This window comes from Coregonus clupeaformis, chromosome 8, assembly GCF_020615455.1.
Source record: "Coregonus clupeaformis isolate EN_2021a chromosome 8, ASM2061545v1, whole genome shotgun sequence".
Lineage (NCBI taxonomy): Eukaryota > Metazoa > Chordata > Actinopteri > Salmoniformes > Salmonidae > Coregonus > Coregonus clupeaformis.
Genome location: NC_059199.1, coordinates 38,600,814 through 38,623,548, shown reverse-complemented (window position 1 = coordinate 38,623,548; position 22,735 = coordinate 38,600,814). Strand labels below are relative to the sequence as shown.

The following is a 22,735-nucleotide window of genomic DNA, read 5'->3' as shown; positions in this document are numbered from 1 at the left end:
GGGGTGAAGGAGGGGTATAGGATCGAACCTTTATCTCTGTCTACAATTAACCCCTATCCCGTATCCCCTAGCCACTTAGGATTTTCCCCATATTTTTTTTTATTTCACCTTTATTTAACCAGGTAAGCCAGTTGAGAACAAGTTCTCATTTACAACTGCGACCTGGCCAAGATAAAGCAAAGCAGTGCGATAAAAACAACAACACAGAGTTACATATGGGGTAAAACAAAACAAAGTCAAAAATACAACAGAAAAATATATATACAGTGTGTGCAAATGTAGCAAGTTATGGAGGTAAGGCAATAAATAGGCTATAGTGCAAAATAATTACAATTAGTATTAACACTGGAATGATAGATGTGCAAGAGATGATGTGCAAATAGAGATACTGAGGTACAAATGAGCAAAATAAATAACAATATAGGGATGAGGTAGTTGGGCGGGCTAATTTCAGATGGGCTGTGTACAGGTGCAGTGATCGGTAAGGTGCTCTGACAACTGATGCTTAAAGTTAGTGAGGGAGATAAGTGTCTCCAGCTTCAGAGATTTTTGCAATTTGTTCCAGTCATTGGCAGCAGAGAACTGGAAGGAATGGCGGCCAAAGGAGGTGTTGGCTTTGGGGATGACCAGTGAGATATACCTGCTGGAGCGCATACTACGGGTGGGTGTTGCTATGGTGACCAATGAGCTAAGATAAGGCGGGGATTTGCCTAGCAGTGATTTATAGATGGCCTGGAGCCAGTGGGTTTGGCGACGAATATGTAGTGAGGACCAGCCAACAAGAGCGTACAGGTCACAGTGGTGGGTAGTATATGGGGCTTTGGAGACAAAACGGATGGCACTGTGATAGACTACATCCAATTTGCTGAGTAGAGTGTTGGAGGCTATTTTGTAAATGACATCGCCGAAGTCAAGGATCGGTAGGATAGTCAGTTTTACGAGGGCATGTTTGGCAGCATGAGTGAAGGAGGCTTTGTTGCGAAATAGGAAACCGATTCTAGATTTAACTTTGGATTGGAGATTCTTAATGTGAGTCTGGAAGGAGAGTTTACAGTCTAACCAGACACCTAGGTATTTGTAGTTGTCCACATACTCTAGGTCAGACCCGTCGAGAGTAGTGATTCTAGTCGGGTGGCGGGTGCAAGCAGCGTTCGGTTGAAGAGCATGCATTTAGTTTTCCTAGTGTTTAAGAGCAGTTGGAGGCCACTGAAGGAGTGTTGTATGGCATTGAAGCTCGTTTGGAGGTTTGTTAACACAGTGTCCAATGAAGGGCCAGATGAATACAAAATGGTATCGTCTGCGTAGAGGTGGATCTGAGAGTCACCAGCAGCAAGAGCGACATCATTGATATACACAGAGAAAAGAGTCGGCCCAAGAATTGAACCCTGTGGCACCCCCATAGAGACTGCCATAGGTCCCGACAACAGGCCCTCCGATTTGACACATTGAACTCTATCTGAGAAGTAGTTGGTGAACCAGGCGAGGCAGTCATTTGAGAAACCAATTTATTGTGTATCCAATCCCATCTGGCCCATCCAGGTAAAGAGCTACTGTGATATTGTGCATACCTATCTTAATCCTTTCAGATCTAATGTATGAGGGGCCAGGTTGTGAACATGTCTCTGGCCAGGGCCTTTCTCACCTCTCCTCTCTGCCTGAAGATGATCTGCATGCAACTCAGCTCTCTGCTCTCTCTCTCTCGCTCTCTCTGCAACTCCCTGCTCTCCTCCAGATGCATTTACGCCGCTGGCACTCAGCGGGGCTGTAACTGATACCATCTTATCATGCCAACTGGATGTAGGGGAGAACTGGGCCCTGGTCCATACTGGCAGACCTCATACCTGGGCTGGGCATCAACCGCACTGCAGTGCCACTGAGAGTCAGAGATAGTCAGAGAGCGAAAGAGAGAGAGAGGATTTCAAGGCTGTTCCATACTGTTATTTTTTCCTCTTAGGGCTGTTTTTATCAACCAGCCTCAGGTTATTCTACCTGGGTACACATGCTCATGTTGCAGAGCCATGAAATACCTCATCCTCTTACCACCAAACCCATGGTTAGTGTCTTCTTTCTTTCTTCCTCCATGTCTCCTCTCCACAAAGACCTGATGTCTGAGGTATTTCTGTGTCTCCGCTGTGGTGATAGAAATATAAACTCCTTTAAGAGAATGTCTCGTTCTCCTGTTTTCAGATCCTTGTTACAGTACAGTACAGCACAAGCTGAGCTACCCACCCTCCCATGAACTCTCTGTTCTTTCTCTCTCTCTTCTGTCTCTCCGTGTCCCTCCCCTCCTCTCGTCTTTTCTGGTGGGACCCTGGGGGGACATGCTGCTGTAAAAGGTGGCTTAGCAGTGAAATCTGAGGGAGATAGAGGATTCCTTTAAGATATTAACTAAGTCATTTAGAGTTGGGAAAGAGAGGCAGCCCAAATGTAATCAGAGAGAGAAAGAGACAGATTGAGTGTGTGTGCATGTATGCATGATTGTGGGTGTGTGTTTACAATGCTGCTATATCTACAGGCAAAGGGGATACCTAGTCAGTTGTACAACTCTCTGAATCAGAGAGGTGGGGGGTGTTGCCTTAATCGACGTCCACGTCATCGGCGCCTGAGGAGCAGTTGTTGTTTGGGATTAACTGCCTTGCTCAAGGGCAAAACAGCAGATTCTTCCACCTTACCGGCTCGGGGATTCGAACCAGCGACCTTTCGGTTACTGGCCCAACGCTCTTAAACGCTAGGCTACCTGCTGCCCCAGTATAACAAAGACAGTTCAGGCCTTGCTTACAGTGACTAGCTGTGATGTTGACTCATCTAGCAGCAGAAGAGGCTGTCATTCATTATACAGTGTCAATATCAAGTCAATCCCTTCAAGCTTAGTAATGATTCCATGTTTTTTTAACAGAGTCCCGGTCGTCTGTTTGGATCCCGTCCCTCACCTTGGGAATCGCGTTAGCTCCCAGCCCAAGTGCCAGACAGACTCTGATTGTTTGTGTACGGAAGTTAGCTGTATGTCTTGTGTGTTTGTGTAGCTATAGTCACTCTCTCTATGTTGCATTCATGAGCAGCTGGTGTTGGTTAGCCCATTTCCCATTTGCACAGCGTCACTTTGTAAATGGCAGAATCTGCATCGGTGCCTTTCGGCCTCAGTGAACACAACAAACACAGCACAGCCCTGCGAGCTCAGTACCCTGCCAACCAGCTCTACAGATCACACATTACAGCAGTATACACTCACACACAGACAAACAGCAAGGCAAATCTGCGTGTTCCCAATCGACCACCACAACTGCCCTTCAAATATCATCTGAGGTGAAAGTAGCCCGAGGTTACAGTATAAAAAAACTAAAACACAAACAAATGAAACCGCAAAATACAAAAACTGTCGGGATTGAACATTTCAGATGACCTTCTCCGAATGCCCCCAATCAGCAGTGGAAATAGAGTAACACACACACACACATAATAATAATAAAGGCCGATTGGACACACACCAACACCAAGTTGATTAACAGACACGTTGCCTGGCAGACTGCAAGACTGTTAAATAACCTCAATTGATGAAACAGAAAATAGCTGAAAAATAACTGAAAACCATTGATAGAATGCATGGTGTTTGGCTGTGAACGATGGTGTTGTCTGGCTACAGAATAAGCCTGGCTGAGTTATACAAAACATTATTGATGGGAGCTGAGGCAGAAAGCTAAACAAAATGGTGGAGAAGAGAAATAAAAAGACACAGTAAAGGCAATGAACGTGGAGGCTCTCGCTATCTCACTTTCTCTCTCTCTCTCTCGATTCAATTCAAGTCAATTCAAAGGGCTTTATTGACCATGGGAAACATACTGTATGTTTACATTGCCAAAGCAAGTGAATTAGATAACGAAACAAAAGTGAAATAAACTATCAAAAATCTCTCACCATCTCTACCTCTCCCACCGTCTCTCTTCCTTCTCCCTCTTCTTTCTCTCCCTATATATCTCCCCCTCCCTCCTGGTATGTGATAAAAGCAGTGAGATCTGAGACTCTGGGTCCCACCCTATATGTTATCTCTGACGTTCTGATAGGAATGCAGGAAGTCGGGTCTGTGCCCCAATCTCTTAATGTTTCTGTGTGTGTGTGTGTTACCTCGTCCTTGGCAGGGCTAGCCAGGGTTACAGGCGAGCCTTATCTGCCTTTATGGATTAATGGAGAATATTTCAGCAGCTCCGGATATTTTTAACCCAAGTTGAGTCTGTGCTTATGTGTCTGGGTTTCTGTGTGTACTTGCCTCTGCGTGTGTGTGTTTGCCTCTCTTTACGTGTGTGTCTCGCTCCTCAAGGATGGACAGGAAAGGTTACCAGAAGCTGTTTTATTGCTAATTAATGCATCAATCAAATGGACTGACTCCATCATGCTCAGGTGAAGGATGACAATTTGGTATGTTTAGCAGATACAGTGTTAACCAATGTCTTTACACTCACTTTGAGCTTTAGCTTCCATTTTCTCTAGAAGTATATTCACCTTCCGAAAAAGATGTCCCAGACAGTTCATCATATCAGCTCTTGATAAAAAATAAATTGATTCAGTTATTTGTTTGTTCGTGGATTATGGCCTCCATATTAGGAAGTCCCTCATTTGTCAGTTGAGTTTTGTCTGATAACGGATGGATTTCCTAATATGATTGCTGCAGTTTCCTAAATCACCACTAGGTGGCTGCAACAGGGAGATAGGGGTATATCTGCCTCAGTGAGTGTAATAATGTTATGCATAGATTGATAGATAATAATACATCTTCATTTGATTTCCATACAGGCTCCAGGGCCTGTCAGAATTAGTTAGACATATTTTCATCTTCACTCGTTCTCTCTCCTTCCAGCACTGTTCAACAACTAGAAGCTACCTATTTTCAGAGTAAGAATTGTGTGAGAGTGGGTTGCAGTTTGTAAACAAGACAATGTGTTACCATTGCTATGGCAGGGTAAATTCAATTCCAGCTAATGTCTTTGTTGTCTAACTATTGGTCACAGCACTCATCTCATACCCTACTCAGTACAGCTCTCTCCCTCGCTCACACATAGGCCTGTTACCTGGTCTCAAATTAGAAAGGGAGAGGTAGTTCAGTGGTGTACTGATCTAGCAAGAAAAGCAATTTAGCCTCGTGGCCCCAAGAGCCTCCAGGAGTCTCCACACATCAGAGGCATGGTGGCAGTGAGTGCCCAGGGACCGGTAGGGGCCAAGTCAATGCCTGCTCTGGTCTAGCTCTGGATGTAGGTGAGACTCTAAGGGAAGCGAGAGGAAAATCAATGTTTTCTGAGAATACTGCCAGCCAGTACCCCAGAGGAGGAGAAGCTGCTAGTAGGAATTTACTGAAGGCTTGACGGTTCTGTCCGGGCTGGGTTCAGGGTCTGGGTCAGGGAAGAGGGGATAGGAGAGGATGAGAAAAGATACCGGAGGGATGTTTTGTCCAGAGAGGGGTCAGGAAAGAGAAGAGCGAGGAAAGGGATGTTTTGGACAGTAGAGGGGATTCAAGGTTTTGAGACTGTAAGAGGTTATTAAACACTGAGCAGCCCTGTGCTGTGACCTGGCTGATGTAGGTCTTGGTTGGTCTGGGGAATCACAACTTTTGATGCGAATGACTGAACTTTCTTCAATGTTTTCCTTGTTCTGTGTGTGACTCATCCCCTTTGGATGAGCAAGCAAAGCAAACCAACAAGACCAGGGTTTAATTGAACCAGCACCACCTGTTTCTCTGTGTTACCTTCTATTGTGTTTTGTTGGTGTGTGTGTTGTTATTCTCTGATTTGGGCAACGTAGCATTGAAAAATTCCCAGGTTTTCCAGAAATGCTGGTTGGAAGATTCCCGGAATCAGGAGAAAATAAGCAGGAAATCCTGAATCCATTGCATTTTCGGGAAAGTTACTGGAATTGTGCAACCCGAGGGCAAGGTAATGGGGAAATGCAATGAGGAGAGGCAGCCTGTCTGAAAGGCATGTTGAGGTCACAGTACTGAAGCTATAGACACAGGTCACATGCTGTACTACGTCCTTATGAAGGCAGCCAGCGCCAGGCTGAGGCCAGGGACAGAGAGAGATAAGGTTCCCAAGGAGCTGTAGTATCTTAATCACTCTACCTGCCAAGGAAAGAGGGAGGCGGGGAAGAGGAGGGGAAGAGGAGGGGAGCTCTCACTTCCAGGAAGGTCACCGGGATTTGGACCTGAGCCCATCGCTCTATGTGTGTGCGTGCTTGCGTAATCTCTGGTGTTCTACATATTCTCTAGGTTGCCTTCACAGCCTAATGACAGTGTCAGTATGATTAATGGCAGTAGGAGTGTCAGGGCACTGAGTCCCTGATTACACACTCATTCAACTACATTACCCAGCCTGCCCTGCCCTTCCATAGAGAATACACTACAGCCGTGTCTTTAAAGCACTTAGAAGATTCCTTCGGTAACCGGATCCAATACACTGTGACCCATTGATCATTATTAGAGGATTAGAAAGGTTAAGAAGGGTTAGAATGATACTCTGTTGGGATTTCCTCATGAACACTGTTCCCAATATGGTGTGATCAACATGGACATCTCTATCACTCATTCTCTCTTTCTTTTACTCATTATCTTTATCTCTTTATCTGTTTTCCTGTTTGTCTTTCTCTCTCTTTCCCGCTCTCTCTCTCTGTGCCTCTCATCCATTTAGGTGTGTGGACAGCTGTGAAGGCAAATCTCCCTCTTATGTTTGTCAGGTTGTCTGTTTGGCACCTGTGTCATGGACAGGCGACAGCCTTGCTGTGCCAAGGGGATGAGAGAGAGAGTCAGAGAAGAGGGAGGGGATGAGAGAGAGAGTCAGAGGAGAGGGAGGGGATGAAAGAGGGAGAGTCAGAGGAGAGGGAGGGGATGAGAGAGAGAGAGAGTCAGAGGAGAGGGAGGGGATGAGAGAGCGAATCAGAGGAGAGGGAGGGGATGAGAGAGAGTCAGAGGAGAGGGAGGGGATGAGAGAGAGTCGATGAGGGAGAGTCAGAGGAGAGGGAGGGGATGAGAGAGAGAGAGTCAGAGGAGAGGGAGGGGATGGAGAGAGAGAGAGAGAGAGAGAGAGAGAGAGAGAGAGAGAGAGAGAGAGAGAGAGAGAGAGAGAGAGTCAAAGGGAGGAGAGAGAGAGAGAGGGAGAGAGAGAGAGAGAGAGAGAGAGAGAGGGGATGAAAGAGGGAGAGTCAGAGGAGAGGGAGGGGATGAAAGAGGGAGAGTCAGAGGAGAGGGAGGGGATGAAAGAGGGAGAGTCAGAGGAGAGGGAGGGGATGAGAGAGAGAGAGAGTCAGAGGAGAGGGAGGGGATGAGAGAGCGAATCAGAGGAGAGGGAGGGGATGAGAGAGAGAGAGTCAGAGGAGAGGGAGGGGATGAGAGAGTCGATGAGGGAGAGTCAGAGGAGAGGGAGGGGATGAGAGAGGGAGAGTCAGAGGAGAGAGAGAGAGAGTCAGAGGAGAGAGAGAGAGAGAGAGAGAGAGAGAGAGAGAGAGAGAGAGAGAGAGAGAGAGAGAGAGAGAGAGAGAGAGAGAGAGAGAGAGAGAGAGAGAGAGAGAGAGAGAGAGAGAGAGAGAGAGAGAGAGAGAGAGAGAGAGAGAGAGAGAGAGAGAGAGAGAGAGAGAGAGAGAGAGACGGAAGGAGGAGGGAGGGGATGAGAGAGAGAGAGTCGGAAGGAGGAGGGAGGGAATGAGAGAGAGAGAGTCGGAAGGAGGAGGGAGGGAATGAGAGACTCTGTGAACCTCAGTCTCTAAATGAAAGTATGTGTGTCTTCTCACAGTCTGTCTGTCCACCACACAAAGCTTTGAACAGGGGATATCTAAGGCCGTGTGGCAGACAAAGAAACCCTTAGACGGCCTGAGAGAGGTAGAGAGGGGAAGAGACCGCAGGCTGTAATAATGGCTGGAATGGAGCGTATGGAATGGTATCAAACACATGGAAACGATATGTTGAAAACCATTCCATTTATTCCGTTCCATCCATTACTATGAGCCGTCCTCCCCAATAAAGGTGCCAGCGGCCGCCTGTGGTAGAGACAGAGGAAGAGCAGAGAAACGCTTTCCCTCAAATCATGGAGATTTCCCTAAAGTTACGTCTCTGTTGACAGGAATTGCATTATAACCATCTGACCCTGTCTCCTCCCTGCTGTCCCCCAGGGTCGTTCATGATGGTGAACTCGTCCCAGCATGCCGCGGGGGAGCGGGCTCACCTCCTCCTCCGTTCGCTGAGTGAGAACGACACGCACTGCATCCAGTTCAGCTACTTCCTGTACAGCCGCGACGGCCACTCCCCCGGGGACCTGCAGCTCTACATCCGGGTCAACGGAGGGCCGTGGGGCAGCGCCGTCTGGAATGTCTCCGGGTCACATGGACGCCAGTGGCACCAGGTGGAGCTAGCCGTCAGCACATTCTGGCCCAGCGAATACCAGGTGAGCGCTAATGATACATCTGTGTTAACACATACATTATGCTGATTCTATATCTAAAGATATGCCGTTAGCACCTTCTGGCCCAGCAAATACCAGAGAAGAGGCTATGCTAATGCTACATCGACAGTAATATGGATCTATAACCAGGTGAGGTTTAGAGTGAGTGGCACCAGATGGAGCTAGCCGTTAGCACCTTCTGGCCCAGTGAATACCAGGTGAGCGCTAACTGACTGATTGATTCGTTGGTTGGTTGGTTGTTTGATTGGTTGGTTAATTAAGAACAGAATACATTGGCTTTTAGAGCTGTTGCACATATGTTCTATTCCAGCACTGATTAAACTGCAGCTGCGGGCTGCAAACTATGCCAGAGATGGGTCGCTAGTGGGCCACCACAGTATGCTTGCTAGCTGGGAATCATCAGGAGTGGGTCCCAGAGGAGTGGGTAGGGAAACACTACTACACTATGTCATGGTGACAACATGAGAGTATAAATGTACTAAATTAGTGTATTTGTTTTATTTTTACATATATGTATGGCTTAATTTCCCCCAGTGCAGCAGAGTCATCAATATCTCTTTGTTCTGCCCTGGGTTCAGTTGATGGTGTTGTTATGGCTATTGTGGGTGTGTGTGTGTGTGTGATGGGCTGTTTGGAGGCAGCCTCATTAAATCCTATGATTTATACCTCTAGCCGTCTCTCATTTGCCCTCCTCCAAAACGCCCTTAACGAGAAGCCAATAGCTGTGTTTATGTGTGTGTGTGTGTGTTTCTGTGTGTGACTGTGCGTCTGTCTGTTCTGTGTGTTTTCTCTCCCTTTGAAATCAATGGCAGCAGTAAAGAATTGTGGGAGTCGGTGTGGCTCGGCTGAACAGTCAATTGACCTCAATTCCATGTGACCCTCAGTAGAGGAGTGTTTGCTTCCATAACCTTGGTCTCCTCTCAGAGCGCTGAGCCTGGTCCCAGACACATCTCAATAAATCAATGCATCCTAAATGAGATTAGGGCCGGTGTGGATCAGTGTTGTGTGGCAGTATCCTCAGCTCTGCTGTCCCAGTCCTCACCAACAACACAACCCCATAGTGATTAAGAGTTAATGATTTTCTTCCTCTCTTCTGCAACAACATCAAAAGGTTCTCGCCACCGCCACAGTCTCCTACCTTTTTCACACGGTGTAAGAGGGTGTGTGTGTTACCATTTGAAAGGAAAGGGGATATGGGACACGGGGGCGTTGGTATCTAATATCCAATCAGACCAAGCCTTGCCTGGGCTGGTGGTTAGGTGAAAGTAGAGCTGTGTTTGTTGCGTCTGTCTGAAAACAGAAATGCATTAGCGGTATAATTTACCACCCTGATAATGTGTGTGTACGCTGAAGCAGCCTTGGTGTTATATAAGTGGAAATGAAGACGTGTGGGTGGGTGTGACGTCTTAAGTCTTCCCCCCGGGTATGCAGACAGACGCGGGACAGATTGCTTTGTTGGTCCCATAGAGCAATAAGAGGTTCTGCTGCAGGTAATGAAGCAGGTAAAAGACTGAGAGGATGACTGGTGCAGGGTTTTAATCCTGCCCTGCAAGGATGTGTCTCTCTGACTGCACTGTGAAGAGGGGGACAGAACAGAATAGAATAGAACACAGCCTGGGGCGGGGCACCCTGCCTGGCTGCCTGCCTGCCTCTCACTGCCTCCCATGTTCTCTCCTCTCTCCCCCTCTCCCCCTTTCCTCCTCTCCTTTTCACCCCCCTATTCCTCTCCCCTTCTCTGCCATGATCTATCTTCTACTCTTTCCCCATCTCCCTCTGTCCTCCTCTCCCTCTGTCCTCCTCTCCCTTTTTCTCTCTCTCTCTGTCACGGCTCAAAGTGCTAGCGAAGGCCCCAGAGGGCCCACTCATCCAATCCCACAGATAAGGATCACTGTCCAGCAGTCCCAGCCAACAGATCGGCCCCGTGAGACCCTGACCAACAACCAGGAACAGACAGAAAGAGGAGAGAGAGACCAGAGAGAGAAGAAGAGAGAATGGGACTGCTTCACATGGGCTTTAAAAGAAAGAGGGAGAAAGAGAGAGAGATAGCGAGAGGGTGTTGAGATGGAGAGCAGGTATCCCTGAGAAGCCCAGAGGGGCCAGCAGGAGGCAGACTGAGAGATGGACTATGTGCTCTGTAGCTGGAGATTGATCAGAGACTGAGCTAGCTATAGCCCCCCACAGCAATCACAAAGAAGAGAGCAGTCAGTGATGTGCCATTACCATTCATTGTCTCTGCCTCAAGTAATAGTAGACTATTCAGATGTGTCTTGTTGGCTAGAGTGTAGGTAAGAAACTTGTTACTTTGGTATCAGTGGCAGGTGAACAGTCCCAGTCTTTTGATATTTTAAAGAGGGAGAGTTTAGGTGATTGAGTTTAATAGGAGAGGTAGCTGCAAACGCTATCTGAATATTCTATGAAGCTCTCAAGATGTTCTCCTCCTCGTTTTGTGAAATCCTGCATGGGAACGAAGTCAACAGACGTAGCACTAAAGACTAAAGAGAGATAAAGACAGAGAGTGATCACAGCGGCCCTCAGACTTAAATGTCTCTCCAACTATCTCTCTGTCTCTCTCTCCACATCTCTCTTCCTGTCTCTCTCTGTCTCTCTCTCCTCTCCCTACCTCTCTCTTGGGCTCTCTTCTGTCTGTCTCTGTCCTCTCTGTCTCTCTGTCTGTCTCTCTGTCTCTCTGTCACTCCTCTCCCCACCTCTCTCTTGGGCTCTCTTCTGTCTGTCTCTGTCCTCTCTGTCTCTCTGTCTGTCTCTCTGTCTCTCTGTCACTCCTCTCCCCACCTCTCTCTTGGGCTCTCTCTCTCTCTCTCTCTCTCTCTCTCTCTCTCTCTCTCTCTCTCTCTCTCTCTCTCTCTCTGTCTCTGTCTCTGTCTCTGTCTCTGTCTCTGTCTCTGTCTCTGTCTCTGCTCTCTGCTCTCTCGTCTCTCTCTCTCTCTCTCTCTCTCTCTCTCTCTCTCTCTCTCTCTCTCTCTCTCTCTGTCTCTCTCTGTCTCTCTCTGTCTCTCTCTGTCTCTCTCTCTCTCTCTCTCTCTCTCTCTCTCTCTCTCTCTCTCTCTCTCTCTCTCAATTCAATTTCAATTAAATGGCTTTATTGGCATGTGAAACGTATGTTAACAAGTGAAGTAGATAGTAAACAATAATATTAATATTAAACATTACACTCAGAAGTTCCAAAAGAATAAAGACATTTCAAATGTCATATTATGTATATATACAGTGTTGTAACAATGTGTAAATAGTTAAAGTACAAATGGGAAAATAAACATAAATATGTGTTGTATTTACAATGGTGTTTGTTCTTCACTGGCTGCCCTTTTCTTGTGGCAACAGGTCACAAATCTTGCTGCTGTGATGGCACACTGTGGTTTTTCACCCAGTAGATAAGGGAGTTTATCAGAATTGGGTTTGTTTTCAAATTCTTTGTGGATCTCTGTAATCTGAGGGAAATATGTGTCTCTAATATGGTCATACATTTGGCAGGAGGTTAGGAAGTGCAGCTCAGTTTCCACCTCATTTTGTGGGCAGTGTGCACATAGCCTGTCTTCTCTTGAGCGCCAGGTCTGCCTACGGTGGCCTTTCTCAATAGCAAGGCTATGCTCACTGAGCCTGTACATAGTCAAAGCTTTCCTTAATTTTTGGTCAGGTATTCTGCCACTGTGTACTCTCTGTTTAGGGCCAAATAGCATTCTAGTTTGCTCAGTTTTTTTTGTTAATTCTTTCCAATGTGTCAACTAATTATCTTTTTATTTTCTCATGATTTGGTTGGGTCTGATTGTGTTGTTGTTGTTGTTGTTGTCCTGTGGCTCTGTGGGGTATGTTTGTAACTAGAAAGTCTGGGAAACTGAAGATGGTACTTTATCTTAGCAGTGTGTGTATTCAGGGCACAGAGTGAACAGGCTGTAGCCTAGAGAGATTGTAGCCTAGCTAGTGTACTTGTAGCAGGGTGTATTCTGTGGTGCAGGTAGAGCACCTGCCTCTGCACAGCCGGATCATTGTATTTAGCCCTCTTTCAGCTGCTTTCTCTCGCTCTCTCTCTCTCTCCATCCCTCTCGCTCCTCTCGCTCTCTCTCTCTCCCTCCCCTATCTCTCTCTCTCGTTCTGGTTGAGCACTGATTATTCATGTCTCTCTGTCTGTCTCTCTCTCGCTCTCTCGCTCTCTCTCTCTCTCTCTCTCTCTCCCTCTCTCGCTATCTCTCTCTCTCTCCCTCTCTCCCCCTCTCTCTCTCTCTCTCCATACCTCTATGTCTACCTCTCTCTGCTATCAATTCAATTCAAAGGGCTTTATTGGCATGGGAAACATATGTTTACATTGCCAAAGCAAATGTAATCGACAATAAACAAAAGGGAAATAAACAGGGAAACATTAGTGAACATGACACTCACAAATGTTTTAAAAGAATAGACATTTCAAATGTTATATTGTTGTAATAATTTGCAAGTAGTTGAAGTATGAAAGGTAAAATAAATAACCAGATAAATATAGGTGGTATTTACAATGTTGTTTGTGCTCCACTGGTTTCACTTTTCTCATGGCAACGGACCACAAATCTTGCTTCTGTGATTGCACACTCCAGTATTTCACCTAACAGATATGGGAGTTTATCAATGTTTGATTTATTTTTTATTTTTATGTTGGTCTGTGGGAATATATGTCTCTAATGTGGTCATACATTTGGCTGGAGGATAGGAAGTGTAGCTCAGTTTCCACCTCCTTTTGTGGGCACATAGGCAGACCTGGCTCTCAAGAGAAGACAGGCTATGGTGGCCTCTCTCAATAGCAAGGCTATGCTCACTGAGTCTGTACATAGTCAAGCATTTTCTTAGTTTGGGGTCAGTCACAGTGGTCAGATATTCTGCCACTGTGTACTCTCTGTTTAGGGCCAGATAGCATTCCAATTTGCTATTTTTTCTGGTTGATTCTTTCTAGTGTGTAAAATAGTTATCTTTTTGCTTTCTCATAATTTGGTTGGGTCTAAATGTGTTTCTGTCCTGGGGCTCTGTGGGGTCTGTTTGTGTTTGTGAACAAAGCCCCAGAACCAGCTGGCTGAGGGGACACTTCTCTAGGTTCATCTCTCTGTAGGTGAGGGCTTTGTGGTGGAATGTGTGGGCATCACTTCCTTTTAGGTGGTTTTAGAATTTAACAGCTCTTTTCTGGATTTTGCTAGCTAGCTGCTATAGTCCTAATTCTGCTCTGCATGCATTGTTTGGGGTTTTACGTAGTACGCAAAGTATATTTTTGCAGATTTCTGCATGCAGAGTCTCAATTGGGTGTTTGTCTTTCTGATTGAGCTCTGATTATTCATGGCTCTTGGTGCTATCAGTCCTGGGCAGGCTCCGAGAACAGCCTGGGTTTTAGGAGACGAGGGACAGGGGGATGGAACCAAGCCAGAAAACGGAAGGAGGAAAGACATCTCTCTTTCTCGCACTTTCTCTCTTTCTTTTGTCTCAATAAGTTCAGGAGTAAAAATGTGCTTAACAAGTCACATAATAAGTTGCATGGACACACTGTGTGCAATAATGGTGTTTAACCAGATTTTTGAATGACTACCTCATCTCTGTACCCTACACGTACAATTATATGTAAGGTCCCTCAGTCGAGCAGTGAATTTCAAACACAGATTCAACCACAAAGACCAGGGAGGTTTTCCAATGCCTCGCAAAGAAGGGCACCTATTGGCAGACATTGCATATCCCTTTGAGCATGGTGAAGTTATTAATTACACTTTGGATGGTGTATCAATACATCCAGTCACTACAAAGATACAGGCGTCCTTCCTAACTCAGTTAGGAACTCCCTGGGAGGAAGGAATCCACTCAGGGATTTCACCATGAGGCCAATGGTGACTTTAAAACAGTTACAGAGTTTAATGGCTGTGATAGGAGAAAACTGAGAATGGATCAACGACATTGCCTCGTAAAACTGACTATCCTACCGATCCTTGACTTCGGCGATGTCATTTACAAAATAGCCTCCAACACTCTACTCAGCAAATTGGATGTAGTCTATCACAGTGCCATCCGTTTTGTCTCCAAAGCCCCATATAATACCCACCACTGTGACCTGTACGCTCTTGTTGGCTGGTCCTCACTACATATTCGTCGCCAAACCCACTGGCTCCAGGCCATCTATAAATCACTGCTAGGCAAATCCCCGCCTTATCTTAGCTCATTGGTCACCATAGCAACACCCACCCGTAGTCTGCGCTCCAGCAGGTATATCTCACTGGTCATCCCCAAAGCCAACACCTCCTTTGGCTGCAATTCCTTCCAGTTCTCTGCTGCCAATGACTGGAACAAATTGCAAAAATCTCTGAAGCTGGAGACACTTATCTCCCTCACTAACTTTAAGCATCAGTTGTCAGAGCACCTTACCGATCACTGCACCTGTACACAGCCCATCTGAAATTAGCCCGCCCAACTACCTCATCCCTATATTATTATTTATTTTGCTCATTTGTACCCCAGTATCCCTATTTGCACATCATCTCTTGCACATCTATCATTCCAGTGTTAATACTAATTGTAATTATTTTGCACTATAGCCTATTTTATTGCCTTACCTCCATAACTTGCTACATTTGCACACACTGTATATATATGTATTTCTGTTGTATTTTTGACTTTGTTTTGTTTTACCCCATATGTAACTCTGTGTTGTTGTTTTTATCACACTGCTTTGCTTTATCTTGGCCAGGTCGCAGTTGTAAATGAGAACTTGTTCTCAACTGGTTTACCTGGTTAAATAAAGGTGAAATAAAATAAAAATAAATACATTGTAGTTACTCCACAATACTAACCTAATTGACAGAGTGAAAAGAAGGAAGCCTGTACAGAATAAAAAATATTCCAAAACATGCATCCTGTTTGCAATAATGCACTAAAGTAATATTGCAAAAAGTTTGGCAAAGCAATTAACTTTTTGTCCTGTATACAAAGTGTTATGTTTGAGGCAAATCCAATTCAACACATTACTGAGTACCACTCTTCATATTTTCAAGCATAGTTGTGGCTGCATCATGTTATGGGTATGCTTGTAATCGTTAAGGAAGTTTTTCAGCATAAAAAATAAACGGAATGGAGCTAAGCACAGGCAAAATCTTTGAGAAAAACCTGGTTCAGTCTGCTTTCCACCAGACACTGGGAGATTAATTAACCTTTCAGCAGGACAATAACCTAAAACACAAGGCCAAATCTACAATGGAGTTGCTTACCAAGAAGACCGTGAATGTTCCCCAGTGGCCGAGTTACAGTTTTGACTTGAATCTACTAGAAAATCTATGGCAGACCTGAAAAGGGCTGTCTAGCAACGATCAACAACCAATTTGACAGAGCTTGAAGAACTTTGAAAATAATAATGGGCAAATGTTGCACAATCCAGGTGTGGAAAGCTCTTAGAGACTTACCCAGAAAGACTCACAGCTGTAATCGCTGCCAATGGTGCTTCTACAAAGTATTGACTCGGGTGTGAATACCTATGTAAATGAAATATTGATGTATTTCCTTTTCAATACATTTGCAAACATTTCTAAAAACATGTTTTCACTTTGTCCTTATGGTTTATTGGGTGTAGATGGGTGAGATTTATTTATTTATTTAATCCATTTAGAATTCACGCTGTAACACAACAAAATGTGGAATAAGTCAAGGGGTATGAATACTTTCTGAAGGCACTGTAGTTATGTGTCCCTATTTCCTCAGCCTACTAGATGAACGAGGTCCACTGAATCTCAGGTCATATATTACTGTGTTTTACTGCCACAATGTCAATACCAGTCAATACCATTCTACCCTCATTCCACTTTATTAACCAAAACAAATCCATCAACAGAACATTCTGGCAATAACTGTACAAAGTGTTCCTGTTTCTCCAACTGTTTCTGAAGCTGTTGAATTAATTAAACCACTTGTGTGGATCGATGGAGTCTGTCGGTGTACAAATTGAAAGCTTTATCATAAGAACGCATGCTTAAATAACAACTCCCATAGCGATAAAAATGAAAACCAGAATCCAGAAATATTAATTACCCAACAAATCCTCTCTCTATTGCAATCCTTTATCGCCAGCCAGCCAACAAACCAGCCAGCCTACCAGCGAGCCAGCCAGTCAGCCACCCAGCCAGCCACCAAACCAGCCAGCCAGCCGATTATATGTATTCCCTTTGAGGACTGGGAAGGGAACAGGGCAGGGATGCAGCATAGAGAAGTGTGTAAATCTGCACCATTAGCTTTTATGAGGTGAACTGAACGGGTGCTGTAGCAGCTAGGGGGAGAGGAAAGCTCATGTTAAAATGTATGAGTTAATTTTAATTTTTTTCCTTTTATCCCTCCTCTTCCTCCTCCTCCTCCTCCCTCCATCCCTCCTCCCGGTATCTGAAGGCAGTGGTTTTGTGATCCATATTCAGAGTTTGGTGTGTGTTATTATTTCCCCCATCTTGCTCTGCTTGGATGATGAAACAGCTCTATAGCCTGAGAGACAGACAGCAGCATGCAGCAGCACCCCACTAGTTTCCGCAAGCCTGGCCTTGATTCTCACATCACGGTTGTTTTTTAGAAGTGTTATATCTACCTCGCTCCTCTCTCCGTTCTCCTTGTAGCTATGCCTGGTTGCAACAAGAGGAAACAGGTAAAGAAAGCAGGAAGACTGTCTCAACCTTGAGCTGAAGACGATTCTGTTCCTTTGAACAAATCCACCTTTACTTTGTGTGCAGTGATAGATAGATTTTTCCTTTCTTTGCCTGTGTGGGTATTGGAGATAAGGGTGTTGCAGGTGTGGGTAGTAGAGATGTTGGGGAACTTTGCTATCAAATATTTACGATGCTATCGGGCCCATCGTGACTGCCAATATCAATGTAGCTTAGCCTACACCCTCTCTCCTTACATCTCACTCTCACTCTCTCCCTCCTCTCTCTCTCTCTCTCTCTCTCTCTCTCTCTCTCTCTCTCTCTCTCTCTCTCTCTCTCTCTCTCTCTCTTTCTTTCTCTATCTCTGCCCCTCTTTCTGTCACTCTTTCCATTTCTCCCCCTCTCCCTCTCTGCTCTGTGTATGGTCTGATGCTGATAGTCAGGTAGGGTCAAGGCTCTGTGCAGTGCTGAGCGAGTGAATGGATGGCCGGGTGTTTCGAGGTGTGTGTTAGGGCTGTCCCTGACAAAAAAATATCTTGGTTGACCAAGAGTCGTCTGTTCTTGATTGGTCTAAATTTTAAAACGTGTATTCTATATATAGACACGTCCTATGTGTTTTAATCAAATCAACTATATGCACTGAGCTTATCTGATGCTTTAAGTGCACTGTTTAATGAAATAATTAAGACACACAAATTACTAAAAGGAGTCCTGCCGCAATTGATTTGATTGTGCCACCTGGCTCAGACTTGCTGCACTTTGTTAAAAAAAGACAGCGAGTGACTGTGTGTCTAGCACCCGTTATCTCTCTCCTCTTGCTGCAGCGACCACCACAGAGCATCAGTGTGTATAGCGCTGTCTGTGTTGCTGAAGCTACGACATAATTACAGCCATTTCTGACTGAAAAGTTATGTTACCGAAATCCCAAATTTGTTTAGGAAAAACATTCCCTATTCCCTCAACCCTTGCTCTCCTTATGTGACACATGTATGCATCGCATGCACTTAATAAATAGGGCCCGGCCTGTAGCATATTATAATCACATCAATACATTGGTTATAACAAACTCTGAACACCGTAACACATGACAGCAAAATGGATGCAGAGGACGTGACAAATAAACTTGAAACGGGGGAATGTTTACTGGTTGTGCAGGAGGTAAAGGGGAAGTCACATGTGTGGAATACATTTGACTAGTTGTGGAAAATACTGGAGATCAAGAAAAATAAGGTATGGAGCAAGCGCTGCGTGTATATTATGTGTGCCAAACAGGTGCTGTTAGATTACAAAATAATTTTTCTGACCGTTTCTGTAGGGTCACTTTGATACTCTATTAAAAAAATAAAAATAAATTGCATTTCACATCATGAATGACTCGTATGCTGTGTGACGACATGAACGAATAAATGATTTATTGATACAGTAGCCTATATATGTATTGAAATATAGGCCTAAGTAAGTTACAGTATTAAGTATTAAGACTAAACAGTATGCGCTCTTAGGCCTACAGCTCGATGGTGGTTATACAAGGCTGCTATACCAAGCCTACTAATGATAATGATGTTACTTATTATTATAATGATGATCATAAAAATAATAATAGTAACAATAAGAATGAGATCAAGGGAAAAGGGTTATTATTATAAATATAAAAAAGAACCACGATCTGTCTTATTTCTGTATATATAAATGGATGATTTATAAAACCAGGCACATTTAACAGTTAGGCTTTTGATTATAGACCTAATTAAGTTGGGGTTTCCTCTCTCCTCACTTTTTGTAGACAATTAAGGCAAGGGCTGTTTTCTCGTCTCCTAACTCTGCTGCTGCCTCCGCCGCATTGTTCTCAACACCAATTTGATGGTTAACTTTGCTGTTATGCACATAGCAACTTGGTCTAGGAAAAGGCTGCGATTCAACAGCACACTGATGTGTTTCAGAACTGCGGACAGCGACCACTATCCAACATGGGAGAAAGCGCATTTGTTATAAAAAATGTTTTATTTTATTTGTGTTGCACCATTGTTCTTACATAATTTTTTTACATTTTAGTCATTTTAGCAGACGCTCTTATCCAGAGCGACTTACAGTTTTAGTGAGTGCATACATTTTTCATACTGGCCCCCCGTGGGAATCGAACCCACAACCCTGGCGTTGCAAGTGCCATGCTCTACCAACTGAGCTACAGGAGGCCACATAATATAACCATATACAATTTCAGTAGCACATATCTTAGAGTGACTGTGCCATCCCAACGTCCTCCACAATGGATCAGTCCTCTCAGACAGGCGTGAATCAGACAGGTGTCTTGTACACCATGATTTTTAAAAGCATTAAATTTTTTTCGCTACTGCTCGACAAAATAAATCTTGGTCGACTTACAGCCTATCAACCAAACAATCGACCAGTCGACTAAATGGGGTCAGCCCTAGTGCGTGCGCGTCGGGGTGCGTCAGCGCCTGATGAATGGAGAAGATAATTGTCCGGACTTCTCTAATGGCCCACGCATAAGATTGAAGAATACTAATAAATGACCAGACATGGAAGTGTGGCCTGTATCCATCTGCGGAGGCCTTGTGTGGTGCTATCGATCCAGACCAGGCACTTAGAGCCTGAGGTATTGGTCAACACAGAGACGCACTGGGGCTGCTTCCAAATTTCACCCTAAAAGTAGTGCACTATGTAAGGAATAGGGTGACATTTGGGGCGCTCCCAGACTCCTTGGAGTGTGTGATAGTGGAATCTGAACTATCAGAGTCTGCTGGTTTCAGTCATAGCTAGCATGTTATTGTATGTGTGAGTGGGTGAAACACATCAGCTATTATCTACACCTCTGATGAGCTTTTAGGATTTGTAGAGCTTTACACTGTGTGGCTGTCAGTGACGTTTCCATTGGGTCCATTGTGCCAGAAAAGCTCAATCAAGCCCAGCTAAATTACTTGAAAGTAAAGTGCTATTTGAAGTCTGGAATCTATGAATGCAGTAAACCCCATCTGCATGGATTGCAGTGTTTATGTATTTGTTGTGCCTCTGCGGTAAAATAGTAAATTGTCCCTCAGTAAACGATATGGGTTATTGTGGCAGTAATGATTTTTCAGCGGTCCAGATTCACTCTGGTTCTCTGTGGGAGGGATCTGCGATTCACTTTGGTTTCTCTGCATGACTCTGGATTCATTTAGATGAGTGAGTAGAGATTTGGGCAGCGCTCAATGACTCCTGTGGGTCCCATGTTCTGTGTGTGTTCTCTGATGAAGAGAGAGAGAAAGATGGCTGTTTGAAAGAGAGTGAGGGAGGGGAGGGAGGGAAAGAGGGAGAGATGCCTGTGTGAAACGAGGCTATGTTAAACTATAGATGTTTGAGCAGTGGGATTCGCCACCAGACAGGCCTCCGTGGATTCAAAGACAAGCTGTTTGATTAGGACTTCCTCTCACTCTGCCTCCAGTCCTTTCTCTCTCTGTGTTGCATAACGTGAATTCCTTTCTTCCTTCCTCCTCATCTCTCCATCGTCTGTTCCGTTCTCCTCTCATCTCTCTGTTGTCTCTCCTCAGGTGGTGTTTGAAGCATCCGTCTCGGCAGAACGGCGAGGCTACATCGCCATTGACGACATCCTGCTGCTCAACTACCCCTGCTGTAAGTAGCTACCCACCACACGACAGCACCAAGGTCCCAATGTACACCAGCCCAAAAAACACCGCCCCAACACACCAACATAGCAAACCCAGCGCACCACTATACCAATCTATCACCAACGCACCGTATCAATGCACCAAGGCACCAAAGTACTAATGTACCAATGTACTTCAGAACAGAGCCAGTGACCTTTTACAAAGAAATGGGACAATGCATGTCTGGGCGCTCAGGGGTGGACAGACCGACAAAGTCAGACGGACAGAGGCCTGTACAGTAATCAGCGAAGGCACTGCGCTCAAAGCCAGAGACTGTTCTGAGAGGCTTTTGGCATGTGTACACCTGTCTGATTTCCCATGGTTCATGGCTGCACAGCGCCACTCCTTTTGTCCCGGTCGAAAGGACAGCGAGCTGGTGACCTTTATCTTCCTGACGGCTCGGCACGTCTCTCCACTCTCCCCGTCACCAAGACTCTCCCAGAGCTAATATACTGATCCTGGAAACACACACATGCACTGTTCCAAGAAAACAGCGGGCAGCAGGCGAACGGCCTCGTCGCATGTTGTTTAATCTTCCTCTCCATCAAGGCATGACGAGAGTAGCAGTAGTCTGAGGTCTCTAGCTGGACCATAATGACACATGGTGACACTCTGAGAGATTTCCCCATTATAGCTAACCCCCCTCCCTCAGTGCAAACACCCTTCACCTCCACAACCCCCTTGCTTCTCTAAAGCAGATACTCTTTGTCTCTCCCACAGCAGCACTCACAGCAGTCTGACACACCATGGTGTTCCTTTGGAATATTTCCCCAGTAAAACCTCACTCCTTCAGTGCAGCCCCTCCCTACAACCATATGCCTCTACAGGCTCCCTGGCCATCATTCTCCTCAGACACTCACCTGCTGTCCCCATAACTATTACCTCTACAGCAGAGCAGGCTCAGTGCAATGCCTGCGTCCCAAATGGCACCCTATTCCCTACAAAGTGCATTACTTTTGATCAGAGCCCTGTGGTCCCTGGTCAAAAGTAATACACTATATAGGGTGCAATTTGGGATGCAGACATACATACAGAGAGCCCTCAGTTGTGCTGACAATGTGTGACAGAGTGTATAGGAGTGGTGCTGAGGCCTGACACAGTTTCCACTGACTAACACTGACCCCTGGGGACTCCAGGGAACATTGAGCCAGCCAGATCCGTAATGGAGCTTGAGCCAAGATGCGGTTGGTCTCGAGCCAAGATGGCCCCTGTCTTGGCTCGCTATAAAGGGATAATCCTCAGTGAAAAGCAGAAACTGCGGGCTGGTAAGAAATGTTAATGAATGATAATGGAGGGCGTTTATGAGCTCATGAAGTTCAGACAGCTTTTACCGCCAGTATAAAAAGTAATATATATATATTATATATATTGTGACGTCACGAGAGGCTACACAGCTTTCAGCGGGATTGCTCAAGTAGTGCAAGGAGACAAGGTTCAAACAAAACAAGGATTTTATTATAGGTCTTGGGAAATTAACGAAAATATAACAAAATTCTGTTCTCTTGTGGCTCTTTAAGGGTTAACAGTTCAGGGATGTCTCTTCCACATCCAGAATCATAATTCTCACTCGCTCAGATAACTTTTCCCCAGCCTTACTGTAGTCCACGTTGCAGCTAGTGGCCAACCCAGCAAAAAGTCCTTCCAAATGTCTCTCACGTATTTCCACAGGTGCATATATCCAAAGGTGAGTATTTCCCAAAGGTAAGTATCTCCAAATCCTTATATTCCTCATGGAAGTGGACGTGCAGCACTCTTGTCCTCCAGAGAGCCCAGGTTGGAGACTGTGTCTCTTCACCCCCCACACACTCCCTCAGTGTGTCTCTTCCCTCCCCAAACCTTCAGCTCATCAGCTCCTCATTTGTTTCAGCTGCGTGGGAAGATTGGCCATAGAGGGTTGGAGTTCCCGACCATACCAGCAGATGGAGCCATAGCTGTCTGGGTTTGCAGCCACCTCAGGGGGATGTAACGTCCCTCCAGGACACAGCCTCTCGTGACATCACAATATATA

At 45.3% G+C, this 22,735-nt stretch overlaps 1 protein-coding gene across 12 annotated transcripts in view; it reads left to right on the top strand.

Moving 5' to 3' along the window:
- Window positions 1–22,735, top strand: part of LOC121571935 (receptor-type tyrosine-protein phosphatase U-like) — a 234,528-nt gene that overhangs the window by 130,359 nt on the left and 81,434 nt on the right. For all 12 annotated transcript variants that reach the window (XM_045222000.1, XM_045221993.1, XM_045221999.1 and 9 more), the window contains exons 3-4: window positions 8,143–8,414; window positions 20,611–20,692. In XM_045222000.1, the coding sequence (XP_045077935.1) occupies window positions 8,143–8,414; window positions 20,611–20,692 (354 nt within the window). The remainder of the gene's footprint in view (window positions 1–8,142; window positions 8,415–20,610; window positions 20,693–22,735) is intronic.